The 27,628-nt window shown below is 35.4% G+C and overlaps 1 protein-coding gene across 1 annotated transcript in view; it reads right to left on the bottom strand.

The window, feature by feature from the left end:
- LOC145675947 (uncharacterized) overlaps window positions 1–26,346 on the bottom strand; it is a 51,058-nt gene extending 24,712 nt beyond the window's left edge. The window contains exons 1-8 of the mRNA XM_081746762.1: window positions 26,224–26,346; window positions 23,405–23,612; window positions 19,026–19,202; window positions 17,568–17,700; window positions 14,183–14,339; window positions 8,583–8,756; window positions 3,954–4,029; window positions 2,292–2,341 (exon numbers count right to left, since the gene is read on the bottom strand). Coding sequence (XP_081602888.1) covers window positions 2,292–2,341; window positions 3,954–4,029; window positions 8,583–8,756; window positions 14,183–14,339; window positions 17,568–17,700; window positions 19,026–19,202; window positions 23,405–23,612; window positions 26,224–26,346 — 1,098 coding nt within the window. The remainder of the gene's footprint in view (window positions 1–2,291; window positions 2,342–3,953; window positions 4,030–8,582; window positions 8,757–14,182; window positions 14,340–17,567; window positions 17,701–19,025; window positions 19,203–23,404; window positions 23,613–26,223) is intronic.
- Between the last annotated feature and the right edge of the window lie 1,282 nt (window positions 26,347–27,628).

The following is a 27,628-nucleotide window of genomic DNA, read 5'->3' as shown; positions in this document are numbered from 1 at the left end:
TAGAACTTTTTTCTTTCATATCATAAGGAATCCTCTCTCAAAGTTTTTCGGTGTTGTTACCTTCTACCCTGTATATCAAATATATCATGTTATGTCTTACTATGGATTTATTGTTCGCTCTTTGCAACTATTAGCAAAGGTTCAAAGCTATAGCTCATATATTAATTCATTGACTACAACTTTGCTCCCACATATGATCCTTATGCACCTTGCTCCCCTAGTGCATAACAGTATTCCTCAACTAATATAAATCAAGTAGTTGATTTCTTTAATTACATCAATATAAGAGTAATAATACTTCATAAATTCTATGTTTCGTCCTATAATACTCAACAGAGATGTCTTTTGCGTGTAGCTTGAATTATCATTACAAATACAACAGTCATGATCATATGTACTTATACAACGTTCATTTAAACATAATCTCCGAACTGACTATAATCTAAATAGCTTTCAACTAAGACACGTTAAACGACTATTTCTTGACGTGTTAATCAAATGTCGGGTACAAGACGGAATATAGACTATCGTCACGGATTCTATGTTATCGTATTGCTATGTTCTGTGATACCAGGGTCGTAGAGCAACGACTATACGAAGTTTTTGTGGTTTTATCAACCACCTTTTATTACAGACTCCAATAATGTTATAAAATAGAGGATCTGCCGGCATGTATCTTCATCCTATTAAATCAATGAAGCCAAACAAACAGCCGAGCATCGGCACGTCTGATTGGCTGCTCTCGTCTCCGCCATTGTCCGATTGGCTACATTTGTTTCCGCCATGAATATTGGCTAAAAAAATTGCGATCTTATTGGGCGGAGTGGGCAGAGTAGGAGTGACGAAACTGTGACGTATGGCTTCAAGAGTTTGTGGTAATGACAGATTCTCTATTTTATAACATCCTTGACAAACCTACAATAAAGCTACACAAGCTACTCAACCAAACTTGTTAAGAAACAACATCCGAAGATGCAGCTCAGTCTCTGATTTCTTTTTCTCTATTCGTATGGTTCAAGTTAGATTTTAGTAAAGACACTCCACAGCCCAGTGAAGTCGAACAGAGCGGGTGGACGTAAGGATCACCTTACGGCCCAGTGCTGCTGAACAGAATGTATGGGTCGACTTTAAGGATCACAGCACCGACCAGAGCGCGTGGTTGTGAAGGAGTACCCCACAGCCCAATGCACCCGAACAAAGTAGAGAATGTAGGAGGGCCAATGCAGCCAAACAGAGTAGGAGAAATGATAAGCGGGCAATCTGGAAATTGACACAGAGATCCTTGCTGCTTCTCCTTTTAAAGGTGATCTAGTTCGTCGTTGAAACTTCGGCACTGGCGTTAGTATCATTGTTTCTAAAAACATATTTTATATCTGCTTCTCTTGAAATCAGGTTGTTTCTGTAGTGCACTGTAGTGCGCGATCTCACCCACCCATGTGCGCGATGTTTCTTACCCTTGTGAGAGAGTTCGTGCAAAGTAAAAGACTTTAAAAGACGGCCACTGCTAAGACCACAATCACTTGCAACATTAATTTCGGGTATGGTATTGTGCTCAAGACACCAACTTCAAGAATTCAACACAATTACTTTTTTTTTTTTTTGAAATTTATGAAAGCTATTGTGAGTTTCAACAATTAAAATGTGATATCAATGTGTAAAAGTTACCATGTATAATACACACATACACACAGGGATTTGATGGTATTATCCATGTAAATTTTGTCAAAAATTACATCATATTGAAACTGATATTCCAAAGAGATTGGGAAAGGAATACTCAAGATTATTGTATGTTTTTTTTTTCTTTATCACTAGAACATGAAAAATGGATAAAAATTTCATATATGAAACATTTTTATTTCGGAAGATGTTATTTACTTGCACGAATGCACTGATTGATTAACACGTACTGGCACGAATCAGTTACTTGTATGAATGTGTTACTTACATGAATTCACTTGCACGTATTCAGTATCAAAACGAAGTGAAAAATTACACACGGAGAGAGAGGGAATATATATATATATATATATATATATATATATATATATATATATATATATATATATATATATATATATATATACTTTCCACGGTAACACGCACAGGTGATGCTAGTAGATATATGAAAAGATGCGTAAGAAGAAATGAAATAGATTCAGATTCATTACATATTCAACAAAGAAGGTCAGGTTTGTAATGCGTGCTTCAGCTTGGTCATTCATACTCTGAAACTGCCATATGTATTTTTTTTTATTTTTTTATTTTTTTTTTTTTTAATCTTGACTTACCTTCACTTCAACTGAGGGATGAAGAATGCCAGAACTAGCTACTTCAGGATCTGGAAACCAGAATTTCAGAAGTTTAGAAATAATAATAATAATAATTATTATTATTATTATTATTATCTTTTTTTACAATTATGTAATAATATGCAGTATTTCCGCCTTTATTGTAATAATATCGTAAACTATAGTGCAGTTTTGTGCAAAGTTCATTCATTTTCAGACACAATAAATTGTGGCATTATAAGAATTTCAACACTTTTGCAAATTTATTAGCTTCAACTGTCAGTTATCAAATAACATTATGCCATACTAGCTTCGACTCATACCCATGTGATGTGGATCAGTAACACCAGCGCCATCTCGTTCGCAAAAGGCTCGTATTTCTTCTAGAGTATCTAATATTATTATTAATTTGATCCCAGACACTTATATAGGCCTATAGATTGTAATGGCGAGATTTTGTTATGAAGAGATATCAGCCTGTGACTTTTGGGGCAGCGAGATTTATTTCGCGAAGTTGTAACCACGCGAAATTTTGACCCGCGGATTTTGGGCGGCAATGTTTCAGCCCCAAGATTTTGTTCGTACACCGGATGCAACTTATGGTCATGTGCACACACGTCTCCTACGTCAACCGTTTGTTTTTCGACGTAGCAACCATATTTAACCCTCAATCGCACGCGTGCTTAATTGTAACACGTATTTACCTTCTTTTTAATGTGTATTTTGTTTTGAAGCGGTTTTAAATTGTTAAATATTTTCTTTTAAATGTTTTTGACAATTGCCAACGTATATTTTACATTATAAACTCCTTTGAACAGTTCTAATATTTTTAAAGAAAACTAAAATTTCTCCATCTGCGGAGTGTAACACTACACTAGAAACACTTGTTGATCAATATCAATGCCATGAATTACTTATTTTTATTATTACGGTTGACCTAGTCCCATAAATAGCCACGATCCGCCTCTGACAGCAATGATAATATTATTATCGCGAAATTAATACCCAGTTTGGCTTTCCTTATCATAAAGCCATGTTCATTATTCGGAATTTCTCTAGAGTACGTTTGTTTTATCTTGGCACGCTTCCCGCCTAAAGGATGAATCTGTCTGTTCTGCAACGCGTTCTTACCACGCCACCAATACACTAGAAAACACAGCAAAATGCCACACCAGTCATAAGTCATTGTAACACACTTTTTCGCGTGTGGCAACTAATCACTTCAAATACCCGCCAAATAGCGATGACCTCATTTGATGGGCTGGCTGACAATTAACGTCACCTACACGACAGAGCCAATAAGACATCTATTGGATTAAAACGTTCACGTGAGTGCTAGCAGAAACTACTTTAAAAGCTAACCAAGTGCACTGGCGGGAAGCGTGCCAAGATAAAACAATCGTACTTTAGCTTGACTGTACTTTATTCTTGTTGTCTCCTTTGTTTGTTTTGGGTGTACTTTTTTTTTACTGTTTTCTTCGTTTGTTTTCAAGTTCGTGGTGGATGTCTATGGACTTCCAATCTTCATTAATTACGAATACTTATTAACTTACACCATAGTACAGTTTTCAAAATATTAAGAATATTCTGAAGTATGATTATCTACCGCAAACGGTCCGAGAAAGATGTCCTATTCACATAATATCAAATTCTTGTTCTTACCTTCTAACTTCGGGATATTTGCAACTAAAGCAGCGTGAGTGCTTGATAGGGGGGCAGTTTCGGTTAAGCCATAAAGCTGCAAAAGAAAGGAAACTGTGTTTTATACTATTTAAAGAAATCGCGAATATTTACGAGGGTCATTCCGAAATTAATGCCTCTTATTTTTTGTGTTGACTTTGTATGTCCGTGCCAGATGTCGTTGGTGTAGTGCTAATGCTTCAACCTTTCTCTTTCATTTGCAGCTGGCTCCGTTGTTCTGCGGTAGTTGACGCGAGCATAGGAGTGTTCCAAAATGAAGCCTGATATGGACGTATGTATAAAACAACGATATGTGATTGGATTCCTCACTGCTGAAGGAATTGCGCCGATTGAGATCTATCGACGCTTGGTAAAGGTTAATTTATACGATACAATAGACGTGAGCAATGTGAGGCGATGGGTGCGGCATTTTCAAGGTGGTGAAAAGAGTGTTCATGACAAGCCCACGGCCCGGTCAACCCTGCACAGCTGTCATCCCTCGCAATGAAGAGCGTTTTGATCAACTCATCCGAGCTGATCGCCGGACAACAACCAGAGAATTGTGTACAAAGCTGAATGTGGCGAATATTTTCAAGACTCAGAAGCTGTTGTCAAACCTGTGAGGAAGTGGTTAGCCTCAGCTGGTTTCGATTTTCACAAGCGCGGCATGTAGGCCCTGGTTCATCGTAAGCAAAAGTGCATAACGAATGGTGGGAACTATGTGGAAAAATGACAGTCTGTAGCTGAAATATTGGTCTGTTTATTTATGTATCTCCATTAATTTTCCATGAAAAATAGGAGGCACTACTTTCGGAACGACTCTCGTATAATTAAATACTTTTGAATCCATATATATATATATATATATATATATATATATATATATATATATATATAGAGAGAGAGAGAGAGAGAGAGAGAGAGAGAGCGAGAGAGGAAGTTCGGGTATTATGGAATAGTCGGATAATATGGAATACCTCATTATCTCACCTGTGATGTGTTGCTTCCAAGCGGAGAGGAAAGAAACTACTACCTCACGTTCCCATGATACTCTACCTAGGTATAGTCAGTCCCCTTGTGATTGTGACATTCGTTGTGTTGGTAGACGTGAAAATCTGATTTCTTATTGCTGGAAACTTTTACAGGTGTGTTTTACATCTTGTATTTTCCTATTGAAATGTAATAGAACAACAATTCTTTGTTTACTATGACGTTGGATATACACAGTGATAGTTTGATAAGCGCCATTATCCTATACGCCTTCGAATGAGTTCAACAGCTCTTTGCCTTCCAAGTTGACGTGGAGGGCAATATGGAATACCCGCAAGAAAAGCATGGTATTCCGTATTCCATATAGTATTCCGATTACAAAAATATCTATCGGTATTGGGCAATTAAACATACATTTATGATGACAACAATGCTAAGTGTATTTTTTATTACAGCAAATTTCCTGATGATACAAGGGGTGAGCTTGGGCTCAGCGTTCATCATGTTTAATGTGAGCACACAATGACTGTGCCGATCCTGAAGCAGAGTATTATATTTATGACTTTTGCAAGTAATCACATTCAGTTATGGCTTGGCAATCAGAATTTTCATATATTGTCACTGTGTTCTTTGTATGTTCAACAGAACACTCATTTCTTTTCTATATACCAGTAGCATTTGTATTCCATTTTACCCGACTATTTCATATTACCCTCCAAAGTGGTTCCTTTACAAGTTTTGGCCACCCCTGTACCGAAACTTCTTTATCAAGATACCCATAAATAAAGGCAAATATGCAAGTCGTATATTTGTTTTCCTTTCTGTTTCAATGTGCAATTCTTAACTGAGTTACAAGTGAAACAAAAATGGTATTCCATAATACCCGATATATATAACATTATTGTCCAAGTGGTGCACAGTAAACTGGTCCACTTGTCTGTGTGCTCGTTCTTTTAAATAAATGGAACATTAATTGTAGATATGCATTCTTATTTCCAGAGCTCTGTTTTAAAATGCTAAAGCGACAAATGTCTCAAATCTTACCTTCGTGAAAGATCTCACCCAAATGTATTCTCTCGAGCAAAGATTGAAAATTGTGAAAGTATGTGTGTGTACCTGTTCAAGGATTGAAGCTAGAAGACAAAGCAAAACTATACTGTAAAAATTATGCGCTCACATTTACTGATCGATTACCGTCAATTCTGGCTGCTAACTGATTACATAAAATTATTGGTTATAGACCATTAGAAAAGACCGAATTTATCCCCTATTACCGTAACTTTATCACTAATATCTTCAATTTTAGGGTAATGGGTTGGCATCTAAAATTGACGGTAATAGATCAGTAAATGTGACCGTAATTGTTTACAACGATTGAGAATGGGTTATTGGATCCGTTGCTGTACAAATGAGCAATAAGACTGATTTCTTCTGTCTGGGTACCCCAGAATATCAAATATTGGCCAGTAAACAAACCTCATGTGATTTGTGAGGAATTTCTAAATTATCATAAATCAAAGTTTGGTATATTGTCTTTGGACCCTCCTTTATTCTTCGTCAAATCGAAGCTTCTTCAATTAATCTCTCATTTTTGGTTTACTTTTATAAATTTTTAACAGAAATTTGTAAGCTCATTCAGGTAAATTTCGCATGACAAATGGAGTTACTTTTATTGTGATTCTACTAAAGTCAAACTAAATCAGAATTTTATTTCACTATGTCCTTTCGCAATGTTGTCTATCATAGCTATCAGTCATCAGAAAATGAATGGGCAAAGATAGAGTGCAAATATGACAACCATACAGGGGGAAACATTGGGTTTATATTTCAGTGTCGAAGGTCATATTTTTTTCTTTTGAGTTTTAATAAGTTTTTGAGTATCTGCTGTTGCACGAATAAGATGTCTACTTCGATGGTTTCTGGGTTCTTACGTTTCCATGCGAAGCACGATGGCTCAGTAGCAGAGGTGATCACTTTGACCTAACCTCACTCAACCTCACGCTCACAAATTCATTTCGACCTCACGCTCACCTCACCGGTCTGACCTCACGCTCACTCAATCTCACGCTCACATAACCAGTCTGACCTCACGCTCACTCAACCTCACGCTCACATCACCAGTCTGACCTCACGCTCGCTCAACCTCACACTCACTTAGTGAGGTGGAGTTCGAGTGAGCGTGAGTTTCGAACTCGTTAGCGCCGACCTCAAGAGTTTGGACACCTTTGCTCAGTAGCAGAGCGCTTAGCGCTTACTCTGGTTCAGGGGTTCCCTGGTTCGATCCCCGCTCAAGCAAGTTTGTGCTGGACAATATCGTGTCCGTGAGTTTTCTCGGTGTTCTCCTTTTTCCTCCCGCAGTATCATTCCACCAATTCTTCAATCCTCATTCACTTGGCCTTAATCACCCATCCCCTTTAGCCTAACGGGCATATACGTGAGACGTTAAACTGGAAAAAATAATTTCATATGGTTTCTACAATCATATACGTAAGCACAGTTTTCATTTTTATAGCCTCGTTACTACTATAAAACTAGTTTCTCAATGACGTGTGTAAGCACAGTGTTCATTTCTGCTGCCTCAGAATCGGAAAAATGGTTCATATGTCGTGAGTTACGCTCAGTTCTTATATCTACTGCCTTGTATATGTTGTAAAAAGGGACATACGCAAGGGTGGGTCCTAAGAGTCCGGATTTCCACAAAATCCACACTCTTTTGTAAATTTTAATTCGACTTCTCTTCGTATTGAATTTGGACCCCTCTAAATGAACTTTAGACCCACAAAGTAAATTTCCGCATACGGTTCTGGTTGTAAAACTGGTTCCTACAACAACATAGGTAAGTGCAGTTTTCATTTTTACTGTCTTGAGCCTATTGTTAAACTTTTTCTACAACCCCGTGCGTAAATGCAGTTATTCCTTTCTACTGTCATGTGTCTGATGTAAAAGTGGTTTCCAGCAACTAGTCAATAGCTGTTAAGAAGATTTCATGTAAATACCGGTCCCCAATGAAACAATCCATTTAGATTGATTGCTTATATTATACGCTTTCCAATTTTAGCTCCAAAACTGATTAAATCCAGACCCTGATTCCTTTAACCTATGCTATGACTAAACAGCAGTTAGAACCAGGGGTATAAGTAAGGAGGAGCGTGGGAGGATTCCGTTACCCCACTTCCAAGAAATATCTACGACGTCCCTCCCTTCCTAAAATTTACAATAGGCAAAGATAGGTACGGGACACAGCGTGACGTCATCCGTCGCTCTACCTTTTCGGATCCACTTTTACCCCTGGTTGGAACCCATCAAAACTTGAAATCCGTTTTACGCAGCAGCCGAATTGATGTTTGACGTTGAATCTTGAACAACTTGCATCCAGCTACGTGGCCACTGCGTGAGGAGGAAATCAGGTTCAGACGAATTGTTCTATTCTTAGACGAAAACCGTATCATCATGTAACCTTTTATCCCACTGAAGGCAAAATTTCTCACAGAAGGTTTGGCAATAGCACATTATATGCTGATTGGTTCAGGACAAACGTCAATTCTGCTGCCTCACTGTATAGTTAAATTACTTTGTATTTGTAGATAAGTGGTACAATACGCACTCTTTTTTGTTACTCACCATCTCAAACCGTTTCATATGAGGATATTTGGACATGATGTTTTTAACGGTCGTCGCGTCAACAGGTGCTCCACAGGAATACATATATTTCATACTGCTCAGATCGTACTTCGAAGAAAGTGGAGTTTTCAATAAGTAGATCATCACGTAAGGAAAACCTTCGAACATTTCTGGCTACAATGGAATATATGTATAAAATAAAAACATAGAACCAACAAAACTGTTTAATGTCTTAACAGCATATGAAATATTATTACATTAGTATTTTGTTTTAAAAAAACTCGGAAATTATTGTCAATTTTTAATATTTAAAGTCTGTATTTTGTCTATTCATGTAAATAATGACTGCGTATGAAATACCTTTATATTAGTATTTTAAAAAAAAACTCGGAAATTATTGTCAATTTCTAATATTTAAAGTCTGTATTTTGTCTATTCATGTAAATAATAAAGACTGTCTTAACAGCATATGAAATATCATTACATTAGTATTTTGTTTTTAAAAAACTCGGAAATTATTGTCAATTTTTAATATTTAAAGTCTGTATTTTGTCTATTCATGTAAATAATAAGGACTGCGTATGAAATACCTTTATATTAGTATTTTTTAAAAAAAAACTCGGAAATTATTGTCAATTTCTAATATTTAAAGTCTGAATTTTGTCTATTCATGTAAATAATAAAGACTGTCTTAACAGCATATGAAATATCATTACATTAGTATTTTTTAAAAAAAACTCGAAAATTATTGTCAATTTCTAATATTTAAAGTCTGTATTTTGTCTATTCATGTAAATAATAAAGACTGTCATAACAGCATATGAAATATCATTACATTAGTATTTTGTTTTAAAAAAACTCGGAAATTATTGTCAATTTTTAATATTTAAAGTCTGTATTTTGTCTATTCATGTAAATAATAAGGACTGCGTATGAAATACCTTTATATTAGTATTTTTTTTAAAAAAACTCGGAAATTATTGTCAGTTTCTAATATTTAAAGTCTGTATTTTGTCTATTCATGTAAATAATAAAGACTGTCTTAACAGCATATGAAATATCATTACATTAGTATTTTTTTTTAAAAAAACTCGAAAATTATTGTCAATTTCTAATATTTAAAGTGTGTATTTTGTCTATTCATGTAAATAATAAAGACTGTCTTAACAGCATATGAAATATCATTACATTAGTATTTTTTTAAAAAAAAACTCGGAAATTATTGTCAATTTCTAATATTTAAAGTCTGTGTTTTGTCTATTCATGTAAATAATAAAGACTGTCTTAACAGCATATGAAATATCATTACATTATTATTTCTTTTAAAAAACTCGGAAATTATTGTCAATTTCTAATATTTAAAGTCTGTATTTTGTCTATTCATGTAAATAATAAAGACTGTCTTAACAGCATATGAAATATCATTACATTAGTATTTTTTTTAAAAAAAACTCGGAAATTATTGTCAATTTCTAATATTTAAAGTCTGTATTTTGTCTATTCATGTAAATAATAAAGACTGGCTTCAGTACAAAATATCAATTGTGAGAATTGAATGGATTAAGTTGTTTCCAAAGTCTAATCTAGATTATTGAGTCAAGACCAAAACTTACTTTATTCTATCAGACATACTTGTGAAGCTTCAAGATAAGGAAATATGAAAAATATGATGATTGAATTCTGTTGTTTCATATGAAAGGATCCTCTGCATTCAGTCAATCTCACATTTCAATTCTATACCTTATTCCTAAACTTGCCATTCGTTTATACTTACGCAAGTGAAAAGAAGTGGAGCCTTCAAGATTGACTTTAAACTAGTAGAAGAACACAATATAAGTACACTCATGTCCAAAATTATTGTCGCGTGTCTATAAATATGTTGTTGTAGGAATATAATTTGATAACGAATTCACCCGATATTTCTTATAATGTTAGTATGTGTATAATCGGCAAAGGCATGTATTTTTCAAATTTCATGTCAAAAGAGCAGCAAATAAGAACAATAAAACGAAAACAAAACTTTCTTGTCCATTTAGCAACATTTTGTTTAACTCATTGTAATTTTCGTAGTTATAATTTCTTTCCTATAAAATTTATCACAAATATACATTTCCCGATTATACACATGGTATCAGTATTAAATGTACCCTGCAAAATCATTATCAAATTATATTCTTACAAGAAGACAGTTATAAATTTGCGACAATCATTTTGGACATGAGTGTACCTTTTCGTATTAACCTTTTTTGACAATATTACATTCTTTGCTTCGTATTTCAAACACAGCCTTCATACAAGTTATGAGAGCAGCTAATAGAATTAAAATCTATTTATCACTAAATTACTAGTATTATATTCTCTTCTATTTATTTTTATCTCTATCTCTTGCAATATTCTGTGCTAAACAAGTCTAAGATTTAGGTAAATCGAAAACCGACAATCACGGGTTCGACTTATAGTTAACATTCTAGTATATAGTAATCTCCATAGAATACCTCTATATTTAAATCGGTAGACATATTCTGATATTGACATGCAATATCCATTCAGCCCAATATAATTTACGTAATTCATAAAGTTTCTTGATGGCACACTTATGTTATTCGTAATTTGAAATTTATAAACAATAATTTCATTATATGGCACAGAGAAGTGCAAACTGACGATTACCATTCCGGTTCTCGGATGAAACCAGGACTTGGATTTTTTTTTTCATTGTTCAAATCATATGTAACTGTTTTAAGCGTGCTAATTTCCACGAGTTAGGTGCTGAAGAAGTCCCCAGAAACCTAATTCAAATAGTATCAGATGGGTTTTCTTTTATGATACACGGGAAGAACGTAGTTGTGCGAGACTATCGCTCACAATGTATGTATGCAAATGTTAAACATGCGAAACCTTCGTGTTCACCTTCAGGAACAAAATAATATGATACATGCCAGCTGTAGATCAAGCAGAATCGCACTTGGAGAAAATATATATATGAAAAAAAATCCACTTTGAAGACCTAACAAGTCACATTACAACAAATCCAGACAAGTTCAACTATCAATCTGTTACTAGCCTAACTTCAGCCATTGTTGCCAATTACTGATTATAAAATCGATCAAGTTCACCGACTGTAGGTCCATTAATAGCTCTGAACTATAAAATCAGCACAGTTGGATTACTGTCAGTCCATTACCCGTCGATAACTACAAAATAGACCTTCTGTCTGGTTAATGTTGGCGTGATCATACGAGAGTACTCTTGACTTTCAGCGGTATCTAACCAAACATTTAATATCAACGATTGTTGATCCGTAAACTATCTGTACTGTCAAATTGATTTTTCAACTAAGGAAGTGAATGATAAATAGTTGGAATGTCGTATCAATTGTATCTGTTACAGAAAGGTTTGCGACACATTAAGATGTATTTCTTTCCATATAATATTTTCACATTTGACTTTCACAGACCAATCCTCCATAAGGGAATAGCAAAAGTAAATCAAAAGTTTTCTAATTAATTATGTAATATGGTAACAAATGCAACGCGTTTGCGATAGCGGCTTAGTGACTTTCAATCTTGACAAGGTAGTGTGTCAAGAGACATCGCTGTGATCTGACGGGCGTTTTGTGAAAATGTGTGCACAGCAAAAAAATGATGTGTTGAAAGAACACAAAATGACTACCACTTTAGCTTGTTACTTGTGTGTCAATTCGACACCAGCCACATCGCCTTCAGAGCATATCAAAAATACCTTGTTACTGGCTGTAAGAATTTGCATCGATTTTTACTGTTTGGTATGAGTAAAGTTTTGCGAAATACATTTCGCATTTATTGTAAGTGACTAATAAAATCTATGTTTTCTGTAATCGGTCACAATAATATTATTGTAAACCAGTGAATCATCTGACAACAGTTACACAGGGAGCTGTGCTTCCATCTATTTTCTTTATTTATTATTCTTGTGTCTTAGCACGTATGAGCAGAAGATGGCAGAACTGTTGTCAGAGGATTCACAGGTTTACAACAATATTATTATGATCCATAACAGGAAACAGAACATTATTCGTTACTTGGCACAAGTGCTAAATATATTTCGCAAAGCTTTGCTCATATTAAAAGATAAATACCATTGCAAATTCTCTCGGGTAGTAACGAGCTATTTCTGATATGCTCAGAAGGCGATGTGCTTGGTGCTCCTCCAACTTACGTCGATACTCCTCTCCAGCATTTCATGACCTTCTATCATTTACAACTAGATGATGCTGCAGTGGATCCCGAAATCTTTCACATTTATGAACCACGTGAGCTTTCATCATTCATCTACCCATCATATGCACCGTAACTACCTATTAATATGGGCTTCCTCTGTCTTCATCAGTTCCTGAATCGCCCCAGGAACAGAAGATAACTTGCATTCGTCAGTACTAACAAAACCCTGTGATGTAGCGTTCAGAGCACTGCATTCCATCTTCATCTACTTCTCTGCCCACTGCATCCTGCACTACAATCATTCAGTTTTGCTTCGCCATAATTCAGCAAGGCATGCTAATAAATGTATTATTTTCTACAATATTATTGTGGCACACTTGGCCTCCCATCATATTATGTTTGACCCTCATTATATGTTATTTTTCACCCTTCAATCACCTCTCTGTATGTATGTGTACTCATTAAATGAATATATATTAAATATGTATAACTCTCAGACCAACCACATTAAAGTACAATCGACTTTTCTATACATGAAGCGCTTACCCGAAGAAAGGGCAAAACCCTTTAAACGGGACGAAGGACAAAAAAATGCTTGGTGGTGAATTAACACACAAGTAACACGCTAAAGTGGTAGTCATTTTGTGTTGTTTCAACGCCTCATTTTTTACAGTATGTACGGTAGTGTGCGATTACATCACAAGCAAAGTTGGAGCAACAAGGCAGAACAAAAGTTTGCGTTACACTGTCAAAATTGCCAATAGAGAGAGTGAACAGTTATAAGAAACTTACGGTAAATGGAAACCAATGTTATGAACTAACTTCTACTAGTATCGCCCCAAAATATGGAATACATTAAGGAACTTTCACATGAGTTTCGTGGGAGAACGGTCAGTACAATTACCAACAGTGTTAGGATTGCTAACAAGTTTGTCTCGTAAAAATATACCAAAAATAACTGCAATCTCGTTGATCGTCCTAAGACGAATAAACACCCAGAATAACTGTTCATAAAACCATAACCAGAATACCTGTTGGTTTAAAATAGAAATGTGTCTTGGCACACTGTCTTAAACAAGATTGAAGGTTACTATAGTTGTTATGGAAACCTTCTACAAGTTACATAGACAGCGAATCATGTATTACATCTTGTGCTGCTATCTGAAAACACGCTAGAAAACTAATGGGGAAACTTTTTCATGAACCCTTATGTAAATACCGTGTAATGCTAAACATGAGCACTAGAAACCGGTTTTATCAAATCTATGGTGGTTTACACCCCTTTATCTTAGAATATTTCATATTATATTAGCCAAATGCGAATGATAATTAAGGTTTATTAATGTGCGTATCAGACTGTTAGAAAATGCATACAAGAGGCAAAATGTAGATAGTACATACCTTATACTTATCAATAAATTCTAACAGTCTTTCCTCCGTGTACACAGGAATAGAATAAATTTTCTTGAAATTGATCAAAGTACATAAAGAACGTAATAGTCCGACAATTTGATAATTGGTGTATGTGATCATACAATCAGTATCCGGAAAGATAATCCTAAAGAAAATAACAAATTAACGAAATTGTTAATATTTTATTATAGTTTGTCTATTTAAGGTTGTAAATTGATTATTAACTTATCAATTAAAAATGTATTACAATTATTTTCTGTCGTGCTAAAAACAAATAAGTTTCTAATGAATCGAGGAATATTAAATTAAATTAAAAATCTCATTTTATTTTACAATTAACTGTGAATAATAATCCTATCCAAAAGTTTATTCAAAAAGCGCGCCGGTTTTTGGATCGTCTGACAAATTTTTGTTTCTCAGTTGCCGATATTGTTTTTGTATCGCTGCTCTACCTACAAAAATTCCGATTGTCACCTTAGTCTGAGTTTCTCGCATTTCTTCAGTCTGTGTCTAGCCAGGGAGTAGTTTATTATAGCTCAATGTGTGCTAATTTTGATAACTTTTTATCAGAACGGAGAAAGTTATGCAGTAACTGTCAGGCGACTTCGCACGGTTCTAGGGCGAAATGAGGCACCGAATGAATCAACAGTTCACAGACTTATGAAACAGTTCATTGAAACGAGTTCAACAGTGAACTTTATAAGTTCTGGGCGTCGTCGTAGTGGTCGTTCTGAGCAAAAAATTGAGCTGGTTCGTGACAGTATGGCTATTAGTCAGGCAGTTGTAGCGAATTTCACAAACGGTGTTATTGCATGCCACCGCAGTAGAAGAGGTCATATGCCCGTCATTCACCATACTTGAAATCGGAATGTGTAATGAACATGTTTATGAACTTTGTTAGTGTGTTTTGAAAAAAATAAAGTTCATAATTTGATTTAACAAAACGGCCGTGCTTTTTGAATAACCCTATTAAACAGTAAAAGTGTCAGCGCGTGATGAAAATCCCTAATACTAAACAACTACGCCAGTAGGTGTAGCTACCCAGGCAGGACATTATATCTAATAGGTATCTAAAATATAATCAGATAGATTATGTTTGTATTTAATTGGAATCTATTAGAAGCAATAAATTTCATTAATATGGAAGCATCATAAGTAGATATAGATTCCTAAAACCAGTGATATCAGTTGGAAAAATTTGTTGGTTTTCAAAAACCACACGAGAATTAAGTTTTCAAAAATGTATAAGCACATGTTAATAATGATATAGATCTGTATTCTTAAAGTTTTCTTTGTTATTTTTGCAGATAAATAGAATTAGGACCTTTTTTCTATATTTGTGGAATAATAGAAGACTATCATATGTTACTAGATTATAATTATAGTCATCCTTTCCTTTTATTGGTGAATTTTTATAATGAGAGTAAACTATTCCTTTTATACCCGGTGATGAATTACATTTGATGTTTCCCAAAACAGTTTCTAATTCTTTTAAAGAAAAAGGTTGATATAAAGATTCATTTGAAGTATTTGTGAGAAATTTATTTGCATACTTGCATGAATTATTTACTGTAGATGTAAAGAATTAATGGAATCCAATTGTGAGCATTAATATGAGTTTTTATTTTGTAATTTGAATTTTCGCCTTTTTCCTTTTGTTTTCGAAAAAATGCATATTTTTGTTCATGGCGTTCTCTGTCAGGGGCCAGCTATCGTTAATTGGACTGTAGTATAGTTAAATATTTATGCATTATGTTAGCAAAATGAATATGAATGCAAATATCTGTAAAGAAAATTTGATGGCTTGAGTTTAGCACTTCTTTCACCAGTCAGGCTATATGGCGTGTATACCTACTGTTAAACGTGGGAGCCAAATCATATGAGCTTCCCCCGAAAATTTAACCTTGAGGTTTGTCCACATATTACGTAACGCGGCAAGGGGGAGGTGGGTTCGAACTTGCGTTACGAAGTGTTACAAGGGGCAGGAGTGGACTTACGTCGTGATTACCTAACGCATGTTTTTTGTTGTGATTTTCATTTTTATTCTTAGTTTTATATACAATATTTTAAACAAGTATTACTCAGGTCTTTTCTTTTTATAAGTAAATAAATAAATATTTTTTATTATTTTAGGAAATTGTTAACATATAGTCTATATAAAATGAATCACGTAGAAGGGATTGGAAGAAGCTACTAGAACCCTCAATATAATAAAACCCCGTTTTGTGGCTGTCGCCGCATTGCATGCACAGCACAAGAACCTTTTCTGAAGTTAGTTGTTAGCGATCGTAACCACCGCTTAAAATTGCAATCACATTCCAACTCGTATCACTATTTCTGAGTGAATATGATTCAAAACTTCTGATTTGAATCATTACCCATGCTATTCTTTTAGTGTCTCACATGTGAAACAAGAGAGACTCTTTTTTGTGAAATAAGATTTTTTTGCAACCGAACGATCCACGACTTGCACAACAAAATAAGATATTTAAAATGAAATTCCTGGAGAATTAGAATTTTCCTGGAGAAATCGAGTTTATTCGCATTCTGACACAGATCTACTTCAAAAAGAATTTTAAAATGGTAAACTGAAGTCCAAAGTCCAAAGAAGATGCTCGAAAGCTTATTTACAAACGAGATGCCCCAGATTCCCCACGTGTACAACCACATCGAATCTGTGACCGACCACGAAGAGATCGTCAACACTGGCAAACTTCTAGCTGGATCCCGGAAGAAGAAGTCAATGTCAGCTGTTTAGATCTTCCGATAGTACTTTCTCCTTGCCAATCATCGATGACCTAAAAGAATGGGTGTGATGTCCTTGGAAAAACACCAATGTGCAATTTCAAGGAATTAAGACTGGTTAATTAAACAACCTTATAGTTTAAAATATTAATTTAAGGTACTACCATTTTCTAATACTTTGACTTGGCGAAAAAAACACTACAAATTTGTTCAGAATACAGCATTCTGTAATAAAAGTTCTGCCATTAAAGTTAGTTTCTTGTTGTAATAAGCTCCAAAATTAGCAAAATTAATGAAAAAACAGAAATCAAAAAGCTTTACGTGCAAGGGGGAGAAGTTTGGCCATTGCTTACAAAGGTGACAAGCGGAGAGGAGGGAGTAAAAATTGATATAAAATAAAATAGAGTAACGTAATATGTGAACGGCCCCTTGGTCTCCCATATTAAAGGCACGTACACTATCCACACAGCCATTAGGGAACCATACATCTGTAAAGAACCGTGTATTAGCCATGATAGTTTTCGCTAAGAGTTTAGAAAAAGGAAAGAATGTTCATGAGATGGTTGAACTAAAACTAGAAATACCTTCGTAAACTAGAATGAGTAAATAATAGAGTACTGAATCTTACTTAGCACGATTCAAAACGCTAACAACTGTATAATGAGTGTGCATGGCTCCCTTCGGAAGTCCTGTGCTTCCACTAGTGGTTGGAATAAATATTACATCTTCTTTTGGATTCACTTCTAATTTTTCTGGGCATGCTACAGGCAGAAAAAATAGTAAATACGTATTAGGAATGATTTTGAAACAGTACACTTTGAAAAAATTCAGCCAACAGAAATTGCGCAAAATATGTTATATAGAAGTTGAGTATATTACCATTTTGTTTTCCAAGTAAAAGTATCTTATGTGACCAAGTTTTCCGAAATGAAGGACTGTAAAAGTACATGATCCTGCTTCCAAAGTTGGTAACTTTTGAAAGCAGAAGTTGTAAGACATTTTGCAGTTCATTCAATTGATCTGGCGTCACATTTGCCTCAGATAACTCTGCAAACTGAGGTTGGATCGAAACAGCTATTGATAGAAAACGAGGTATTGTCTATCCACTGATTTTAGATGTGTTCTATTTCCTGAGGTCTATTCGATTTGATCAAGTCGTGTACATCATCTAGTGAAAATACATGTTAACGGAAAGATTCGGTACTACAGATTAAGGATTAGTACGGTTCGATTAAATATGCGAAGTTACAATTTGAAATTGAAGTAGAGACACAAGGAACTTAAGTGCATTGCAACCAATACTCAACTTTGAATATCAGGTTAGTGTATGACTTTTTGGCTATATATGTAGTTAATTCACATTGGATATGCAGCAGCAGAATTGACGTTTAAAATTGAGCGATGTTCTGTCTCCAACCAATCCGATTGCAGCGTTGTTGACAAGGTTGTGATATGCGAGTTCCAAACAATAAACATGTTGTACATTCATATAATGAGACTAGAATATTCGTTCTCTCCCTCTAAAAGCAGTTTTCTCACCAGACGTTTGGCAATGGTGCGCAGCAAGATCATTAGTTTATGCCAAATAACAATTCGGATGTACATAGTGTAGAAAGTTTCTGCCACAAAGGTTCTACTAGAAACATTACTGTGTGCTTTGACACAAACAATATACCGGTATACTGCAGTGTGCACTCCTGCATCACACTGTGTTTTCTACACTGTATTGCATTAAACACAACTGATTGATGATGATGTCAGAGGCGGAAGCAAACTACAGATACGTGTTATCAGTATATCAGAAGCTACAAAGCCACGAATGATGTAGACTAGAAACCACAAATGTTCGTGTTTACCTGTCAATACTGCTTTCACCAATCCTCAGGTAAATCGATTAATATCTTATGTTGTTTGTCAGCTTTATTGAGAATGGAAGAACCAACCCATTAATGTTGCAATCGTAAGTTGGATATGACAGCTATATTGACGATTTCGACTGTTTCTATGATCAGATAAACCTGAACATACCGTAATTAGAACACTATTTAAACCATTGTACAGAATAATAATTTTATTAGTCTCATACCTGACCCGTCATCTTTGAGTAGCTCTTCCAGTGGTGTGGCTCCTTCAACTTTCCCAATGGAAAAGAGTTGAACCTTCCAAGGAAGTCGTTGGATTACGGCTTTCACATGAGATGCTGTGTCCTCGTCACAAACCACAAATTTTGTGTCCGATTCTTTCATTAATTCATATTGCTCGTCTATTGAAAATATACGAGTTGTAAATAAATTGTGCAAGAAACAAGAACAAAATAAATTCACTGTACAGCTCAGAGATGACGAGAAGAGCCCTAAAACAGGGGCAGCAGGGAAAGGTCAACAACACGGTCAAGTTTTTCGGTTTTTGAGGTGTGGTCTATACTTAGATGTCGTCTGCTACTCCGGGTAGTTATCTGTGTGATATTCCGTGGTGTAATTTGAAACCCAAGTGTGAAAAGTGGGCGAGCCCATACCTACGTCACACTACTTCTGCTAGGGTTCTTCACGTCATCTGTAAGCTGCATATATCTTGTAATTTGCTTTCTTTAGGAACTTCGGGACCAGTAGCAACTATTGAAGGAAGTCACATAAATCAAAATTTAAATTCTATGGCTCTAAGCTCAGGCACAAAAGCTTCATAGAGCTTCAGAAATTAACACATTGGGTAAGAGTTCCTTCTGTAGCTTATAGCGGTAAGGTTTTAACTAGTACCAAAGTGACTTCCCTCAAAAGCCGCCACTAATCAATTTAGATATTTCTACTGTTATTTCAGAGGAAAATTATAAGCAGTTTTTTCTACGGCAAGCTACTGGAAACTGCATACGAATGTCTCCTTTTAACATCTTTTATTCTACTATTATGAATTACATCCAACCGGATTACAAAATTCCTATTCCTAACTAATGAAACTACATTACCTCAGTCACTGATATAAAATAACCTTATGTCTGGTTGATGTGGATTGTAGCTTTTTGGAACTAACTAACAGAAAAATTCCCAGAAGTAAACATTTTTTAATAATTTTTAGGGTGTCTAAGAAGGGAATGAAGAAATTCCACATGTTACACAGGTCTGCAATCAAAAAGCTGTTTGCATAAGCTTAGCTTATTTTTACGCTTCTGGGTGAACCGAAGTTGAAAATGACCCTTGTTTTTTCCTGAGACGTCAAGTTTTTGCACAATCGAAATGTAACGTGGTCAAACAGGTAGCTGAAAATCGCTAAATTGCAAATGAATCACACGAAAATAAAATGAACATGGAAGATTAAATTTATTTGTGCTCCCCGAAACATGAAAATACATGTATATTGGTCTGGATGGGGATCACTGACACATATCGTAATGTGTCATAAATGAGAGTACGAGATTATACAGAAAAACCAAAAACAATAAATCTGTTCATTCGATTTTAGTAAGATTACATCTTAGATTTGTAAAACGTTGGTAAGTAGTTCTGGCTACACTGTTTTTTGCTCAAATACTACGAGTACGCGAGTACGTGGGATTTTGTTGGCCCTGATATTAGAAAACTCATATCCGACAAAGACTTCATCAGCTCTATGACTCCAACACAAAAAGTGGCTTGAGTTGCCTTTACTGTGGTCATCAAAATATTTTCGGAAAACCGAAAGGATCCACAGTACAAGGTAATGATGGGGAAAAATGTTGCACGCGTTCCGGAAGCTTCGTTGCTCCATGAACTTAAAAGTCCATTTTCTCAACTCCCACCTTGACTACTTTCCTAACAATGTAAGAGCGATGAGTGAAGAGCACGGGGAGCGTTTCTATCAAGATATCAAAGAAATGGAACAAAGATATCAGGGAACTGGAGTGTTACGATGATGGCAGACTACTGCTGGATATTGTTTAGGAATCTTCCGTCAGCCACCTACAAAAGTACAAGCTCCAAACGAAGTTTGATCTTTGAAAAAGACTATTTCACAAGCAATCTAATTAAGGGTGGTATTACTTTTTTGTCACATGTGTGCGTGTTTCTGTACATTAATTTGTGTTACGCTGTTATTGATGTTTCTGTAAATCGTATATTTGTGTTCATATTTTTGTTCAACAATGACTACCCGTTTGTTCGAAACCCAGCCATCCCAGGACAAAACGATTCTCATTCCTGGATTCAGTGCTCCCCAACACATACGAATCAGATAACTAAACCTAAACACTTTGTTAGCATTGTTTTATTTTTGCAGACCTGTGTCTTTTCTGGACCTATAATCTCATGTTTTAAGTACTTGGAATTGGAATAAAAACTTTAAATTCGGCATGCTTGTACGTTTTCCATAGGATTATTTAATCAAATCACTAAACTTAAAACTTGCCAATTTTAGAGTGATTTTATGGAGAACTGAAAAATCTTTCCCATGTTATTTGTCTGGGACATCTTTTACACCCCAAAATGTTTAGACACTTCCGACAAGATGAGGAGGATGAAATTTGACATGATTGTAGTCTTTCGGGACTAACCCACAGAAAAATGGCTAAAAGTGATTTTTTTTAGTTTGTAAGTGGTCTAAGGGGGGGGGGGTGAAGAAATTTCCATTTTATTTAAATGGCCGTTTTCTTGGAATACAAAATCTTATATTTTAGATAACTAAAATAGGAAAAGAAACTTGAAATTCAGCAGAATTGTAGGTTTAATAGGTGCAAGGCTGTAAGCCTAGCAAACGCGAGGTCTGGAAGCGGAGCTTCCAGCTAGCCAAAAACTACTCTTACATATAAAGCTGAACATTTTATGTTTATTCAATATACAAATCCACATCGTTGGTTTGGAATCCTTCTAGGTAACTGTCAGCAAGATATCGTAAGGCTATTTGTTATTATTATTCGAGAGTACAGCGGATACTAAATGAGGATTAACAATAGTTGGACCAACAAATAATCATTACATACAATCTGGTCGTTCAATATAATCAACTTTTAGTACCTTGAAAAATTATATTTTAAAAGGAACATTGTCTCCTTGGTATAGGTTTACTTTAGCATGGCATTCATTTATAACTTTGAGCTCCCAACGCAGGTTCTTGGTGCAGATTAGGAATAGGTGTACCAGCACAGATTGTTTACAGATATCTGACTTTCTGACACAATCGACTCTTACTTAGTACCTTGATAAGTGATATTTTATAAGCAACGATACATTCCACGGTGAGTTTACTTTCGGAAGGTATATTATTATGTCTATAAATTCAGCGTTTCACGGTAAATTTCGAGAGTCAGTAAGCTATTAAGAATATTACCCGGGAAACGCGGAGTAATTCAGTTGCTAGCACAATATGACATTCAACCATGAGACAGAAGGAATGAAAAAAAAAGCATTGTAATCTCCCTTTAGTATATATTATTAAGAATTACTTCTAGTACTTTTACATGCAAGAACAAAATCTTTTCCATTCAAGGGGTAACGCATTACTAATGATTTCAAAATTGGAGGACAGCTCATTAATAAAATCAGGTATGTAGATGATATGCTTATTATAGCTGGAAATGAAAAAAGACTGAGGAGATGAAAGACGAAATAGTTGCCACTGGGAAGCTATATGGAATGAAAATCAATATGGAAAAATTCGAAGTCAGAGAATATCCCGTGGAATTGCGCCCTTGCCGGTCAGAATAGAATAAAGAGACCTTGAAGAGAGGTAGACCGTTTCAAATATCTGGGAAATATTTTGACGAAAGACGCGTATTGCACTAAAGAGATCAGGTCAAGAATTGCCGTAGCCAAAGAAGCATTTAACAAGAAAAAATCACTCTTAACTAGCAGCCTTAATATTGGACTAAGGAATAAACTGGTCAAGTTCTATTTATGGAACATTGGACTGTACGATTCAGGGACTTGGCCATTAAGGAAATTAAAGAAGAAATATTTAGAGAGCTTCGAAATGTGGTGTTGGAGGAAGATGGAGAAGATAGAATGGACAGAAAGAGTAAAAAATGAAGATGTTTTGAAATGGATATGAGAGAAGAGAAGGGTTCTAGCCCGCATCTTCTGGAGGAAGGCCAATTAGATTGGACACATCTAGCGAAAAAAATGTCTTCTTCATACCTCCATACAAGGAAAAATTGAAGGAAAACGAGGAAAAGAAAGAAGAAGAACATAATTGATCGATGATTTGAAAAATTGAAGAAAATATTTGGAGTTAAAAGATTAAGCTGATGATCGAAAAATGTAGAAATACCAAACCTAAAATTATAAAAAAAGAAGAAACAATTATTAGTCCACTCTCATTAGCAGGGTTGTTAACTCCAGGGCCTGCTAAAAGACAGAATACTTATTATTATTATTATTATTATTATTATTATTATTATTATTATTATTATTAATAATAATAATAATAATAATAATAATAATAATAATAATAATAATTTATCATATATACTTACACATAACCAGAAAAAACTTTGAAAATTACCTTCTCCACTTGCTGGACACCCTCCTTTCACAGCACCGTTACATCTCCAAGCTCCAAGGATATATAGATCCAACAGGGCCATTTCGTTTGTTACAAAATACAAAAGTTCTCCTTTCTTGAAACCTCGGCGCTTGAGGGCACTGGCAATCTTTTCCGTGAAAGGCTGTATTTCCGAGTAAAGAACTTCTGTGCCGTGGACAACATCTGTCTGAAATAGATAAACACAATATCAGAAGTTTAGCTCACTAATCTTCTTCTTTCTCACCTGAACCATAGATTGGTGGGCAACATAGAAATTTTAACACTTTTCTCTCGCTTGGGAGAGCTGTTTTGTACTCTAATAATGTCTCTTCTCCATAACTGCAGTTAAATATTCTATCCTTGGTCTTCCTCTTCCTAGTTTTCCTTCTGCCTTTCCCTCTATCAACACGGTGATCCAATTGGAGTGCCAAATAAGATAGCCAAGCATGCTGTTTCTTCGTTTTCCTATTATCTTCATGATCTGTCGTTCTTCATTAGTTTCTTTTAGTACGTCTTCGTTCCTTTTCCTTTCGGTCCATGATATGCGCAGCATTTTGCGCCAACATCACATTTCAAACGCTTTCAACTTGAACATTGCAGCTTTTCTCAATGTCCACGTAACTGATCCGTAAAGCGACATGCTCCATACCAGAATCTTAATAAATCGTTTTCGAACGTCCAAAGACATATTTCTTGATGTTAGCAGTCCTCTTTTCCTATTGAATGCTTGTTTAGAATGTTCTATTCTGGAACTTACGTTTTTTCCACTTCTTCCGTCCGTGGACTTTCTAGATAGGGGAACGTCTTAAGGTCTTCGATTTTCTCTCCATCTAGCCATAAGTTTGCCCCTTCTTGTCCTGCTCTTGTGCACTTTATCACTTTGGTTTTCTTCTTATTTATCTTCATTTTGCATTTTCTTTTCAGTTGGTCGTTCAAGTTTAAAAATGCTTTCTGCAAGTCCTCTTCGTTCTCAGCTCTCAGTGCTATCAGTACAATTCTCTAATACAAGCTGTACTAGTGTGTTCTAAACTAATTGTCTCAGGGCCTGGATGTTCAAAGCCGCGTTCAGAAAAGCTCTCCATTGAATTCTAACCTTAGCCAACTTAATCTAGTTTCTACTTTGTATTCCTGCTTCTGCGAGATCCGTCTTAATATTTTCCTCTGATTTCCACCTAACCTTTGTTAATGGTCTTTTTCCAATAGATTTCCGTAAAAAAATTTTGAAAACGTTCCTGCTTGCCCCACTCCTAGATTTAATGACCCTGCAAATGTTAAGTAAACCGTTTAAATTATGTAGTTTCTCGTTACGATATTTCCGCCATCACTGTCCTTTCTACGTGCTAATATTCGTCTCAATATTTTATTTCCAAATACTGTCAGTCTCCGTTCTTCCCTCAAAGTAACCGACCATGTTTAGCAAAGATACAGCACAGCAAGCATAATCGTTTCATACAGGAACGTAGGATTCATTATGGCTATAAATCTAAGGTATTCAAATATTTATACATCAGCCTGAAATTATGTTTTTACACATTGACACAATGAATTTTATTAAAATTGATTTATTTTGTAATGCTTTGTTTAAACTTCAAGTGGGTAATGATAGATTTTTGAAGTAGAACTCCTGAAATAACGCATTGAAGGCTATTTTTACGTTGTCTTCAGCCCTTTTCATGGAATCATGAGAAGGGGTGATGACAATCTTTATATTATATTTCACCTTCTTTCCACTCTATCCCCCAGAGAGAACTTGGATCAAGTGACATTGAAAATGTCACTATTTATTTGAACGACCTGCGAAGACTATGGATTCGAGTTTAGGCACGTACCTAGTATTACAAGCTATCTTTTTGTTTGATACAAAATTAATTTTAAAAAACACTTCATAATATAATGAACATACTACATATGTCTAGGCCACGATATCAAGAAAATTGAATTTTCTGCGCATGTCTCGAAATACGGTAATCCCTCCTTATATAGCGTCGCCATATGTCCTTATTTTGTACGGACTGTTTGTATTTTTGGGTTCCTGTCCGTGTCCGTATCGTACAAAGCATGAAATAAGAAAATGTCCGTTCGTATTTGACAGTTTTTGGACCTGCCCGAAAATTTCCGAGTCTGGAATCACTAAAATTCTCGGGCCAAAAAAAAAAAAATGATGTTTTCATCATATAACGTATATTTTAGTTACTATTAATAAAGTAGGTTATGTTTTTAAAAAGTGTCTCATTTTTCCATTCCAGGGTCTTTTGGTTAGATTTGATATACGTAACTTAATTGCATGATCTGTTATATTTGTGTTAGTGAAAAATATAAAACATGTTAGCTTCCAATAGTGTTTTAAGTATCACAGTAAAAATTGTGTGATAGCCAAAAACGGTGATTTTTAGGTAAGAAATTTCAAAATATTTATTCTGTGTTTGGCCACCGTATCTTTGATGAGTCCTCATTTTAAGGTTTGTAAGTATTTTGGATCAAAAAAAATATGGCAACCCTATCCTTATACAGTTATACGTATATGTGTTACATCCTCTCCTACCTAAACTAACTTTGCAAATCATATTACAAAAATATATGGATACTTGGAGTTACTCAGTTCATTGAAGCCAAAGAATTCGATACAGAGGAAAGATCGAATCCTTGTTTGAAGGAATCACAAGAGGGAACTGAAGAACTAGGTACTGTACTACTTAACAGAAACAAAGGATTCGATTTGGAGGAACGAATCCTTGTTTCGAATTTATTATTAGGTAATCGATTCGGGAAAAGGAACCAAACTGAACATCACTACTTACCACCCAAGGTTTATCTATCGTACGCTTCAAATTCTTCATTTTTGCAAACAAATAATCCATTATAGAAACCTCTGGCGTAGGTTCGTCCAACTGCAACGGAGAACGGAATATAGGTCCCTCCATTTTGTGTTGTCTGGAAAGACACAATAGATATCATAAGTAGATCATATGGCAAAAAAATGAGATAAATTCGGTTTCGAGACAACATAACGTTGTATTGTGCAAAAATGTAGCTATGATATGGGTGTATCAGGACGTGTGCTGTACTAGACACTTACGGTAGAACGAAGAAACGAGTTTCTGTTGGTCACTTGCGGTACACAGCATGCAACGTGAGCCGAAGGCATAAAAGTGTCTTCCATTCACACACTGAAAGAAACGAAGTACAGATTTAAAGAGAAAACTAGGATAATATGTTTTCTGTTGGGAACGGCATGAAAAGACGGTGGTGTCAATAGTAATACTGAGTGAAACACCCGTGTTTCCTGTGGCAACGTACGTCAGTAAGTGAGAGCACTGCTTACTTTTTCCACAGGAGTAATTGGTGCTTTCACTTCTGACGTACGTTGCGACAGGAAATAAGGGTGTTTCACTCAGTATTACGATTGACATCACCGTCTTGTCATGGTGTTCCTAACAGTAAGCATATTATTCGTGTCTCCTCCTTATATCTGGACTTCGTTTTTTCAGTGCATGGACGATCATTTACGCCAATACATTGAAAGCATTATTAAGTCAAATATTACACTCTAACAATATTAAACAATATTAATAGAGCAACGGAAGGTGAAGTGGATTGAGTTTGAAGTGGATCAGAGTTAAGGTTATTGGTCATCTTTACTTCACATTTGAAGTTACTCGTAAAGAGATAATGTATCAACTGCCAGCACATGTTAATCAAAGAGTTTGAGAAACGATATTTCTGGCAGTCAGACACGTTACCTGCGGAAGGAAAAAAATATATCAACTTCTTTAAGGTGAGTGGACGAATACTACATACAGGGTGCTCTTGGAATAAACCGACATGCGTGTTCAGGACCTCAATACAAGAAAGAAAGTTTACCCACGACGTTGATCGGAAGTACTGAATTACGGAGGTGAGGCCAATCTAAAGTAATTAGTGGGATTGTTTTTAGGGTATGTACACTGAACAAAACAACTAATAGTCCTCACATATGTGTTGAAAACATCAATACCCCCCCAAAAAAATCTGCGACTTTGGTCGGAGATATCTGATTATGGAGATGGGGCCAATTTTTTGTATGTCGGTAATCAGGCATTTCCGATCAAAGTGACTGATAAACCTTTTTCTTGTATTAAGGTCTTGAATACGTATGCGAGGTTTATCGGTTTAGTCCCGAAACAACCTATATATATCCTATTGCCTGGTGTAAAATATGAGAAA

Source organism: Thermobia domestica, chromosome 18 (genome assembly GCF_964235325.1).
Source record: "Thermobia domestica chromosome 18, izTheDome1.hap1.1, whole genome shotgun sequence".
Lineage (NCBI taxonomy): Eukaryota > Metazoa > Arthropoda > Insecta > Zygentoma > Lepismatidae > Thermobia > Thermobia domestica.
The sequence above is the reverse complement of the archived record's forward strand: the minus strand, read 5'-3'. Positions and strand labels throughout refer to the sequence as shown.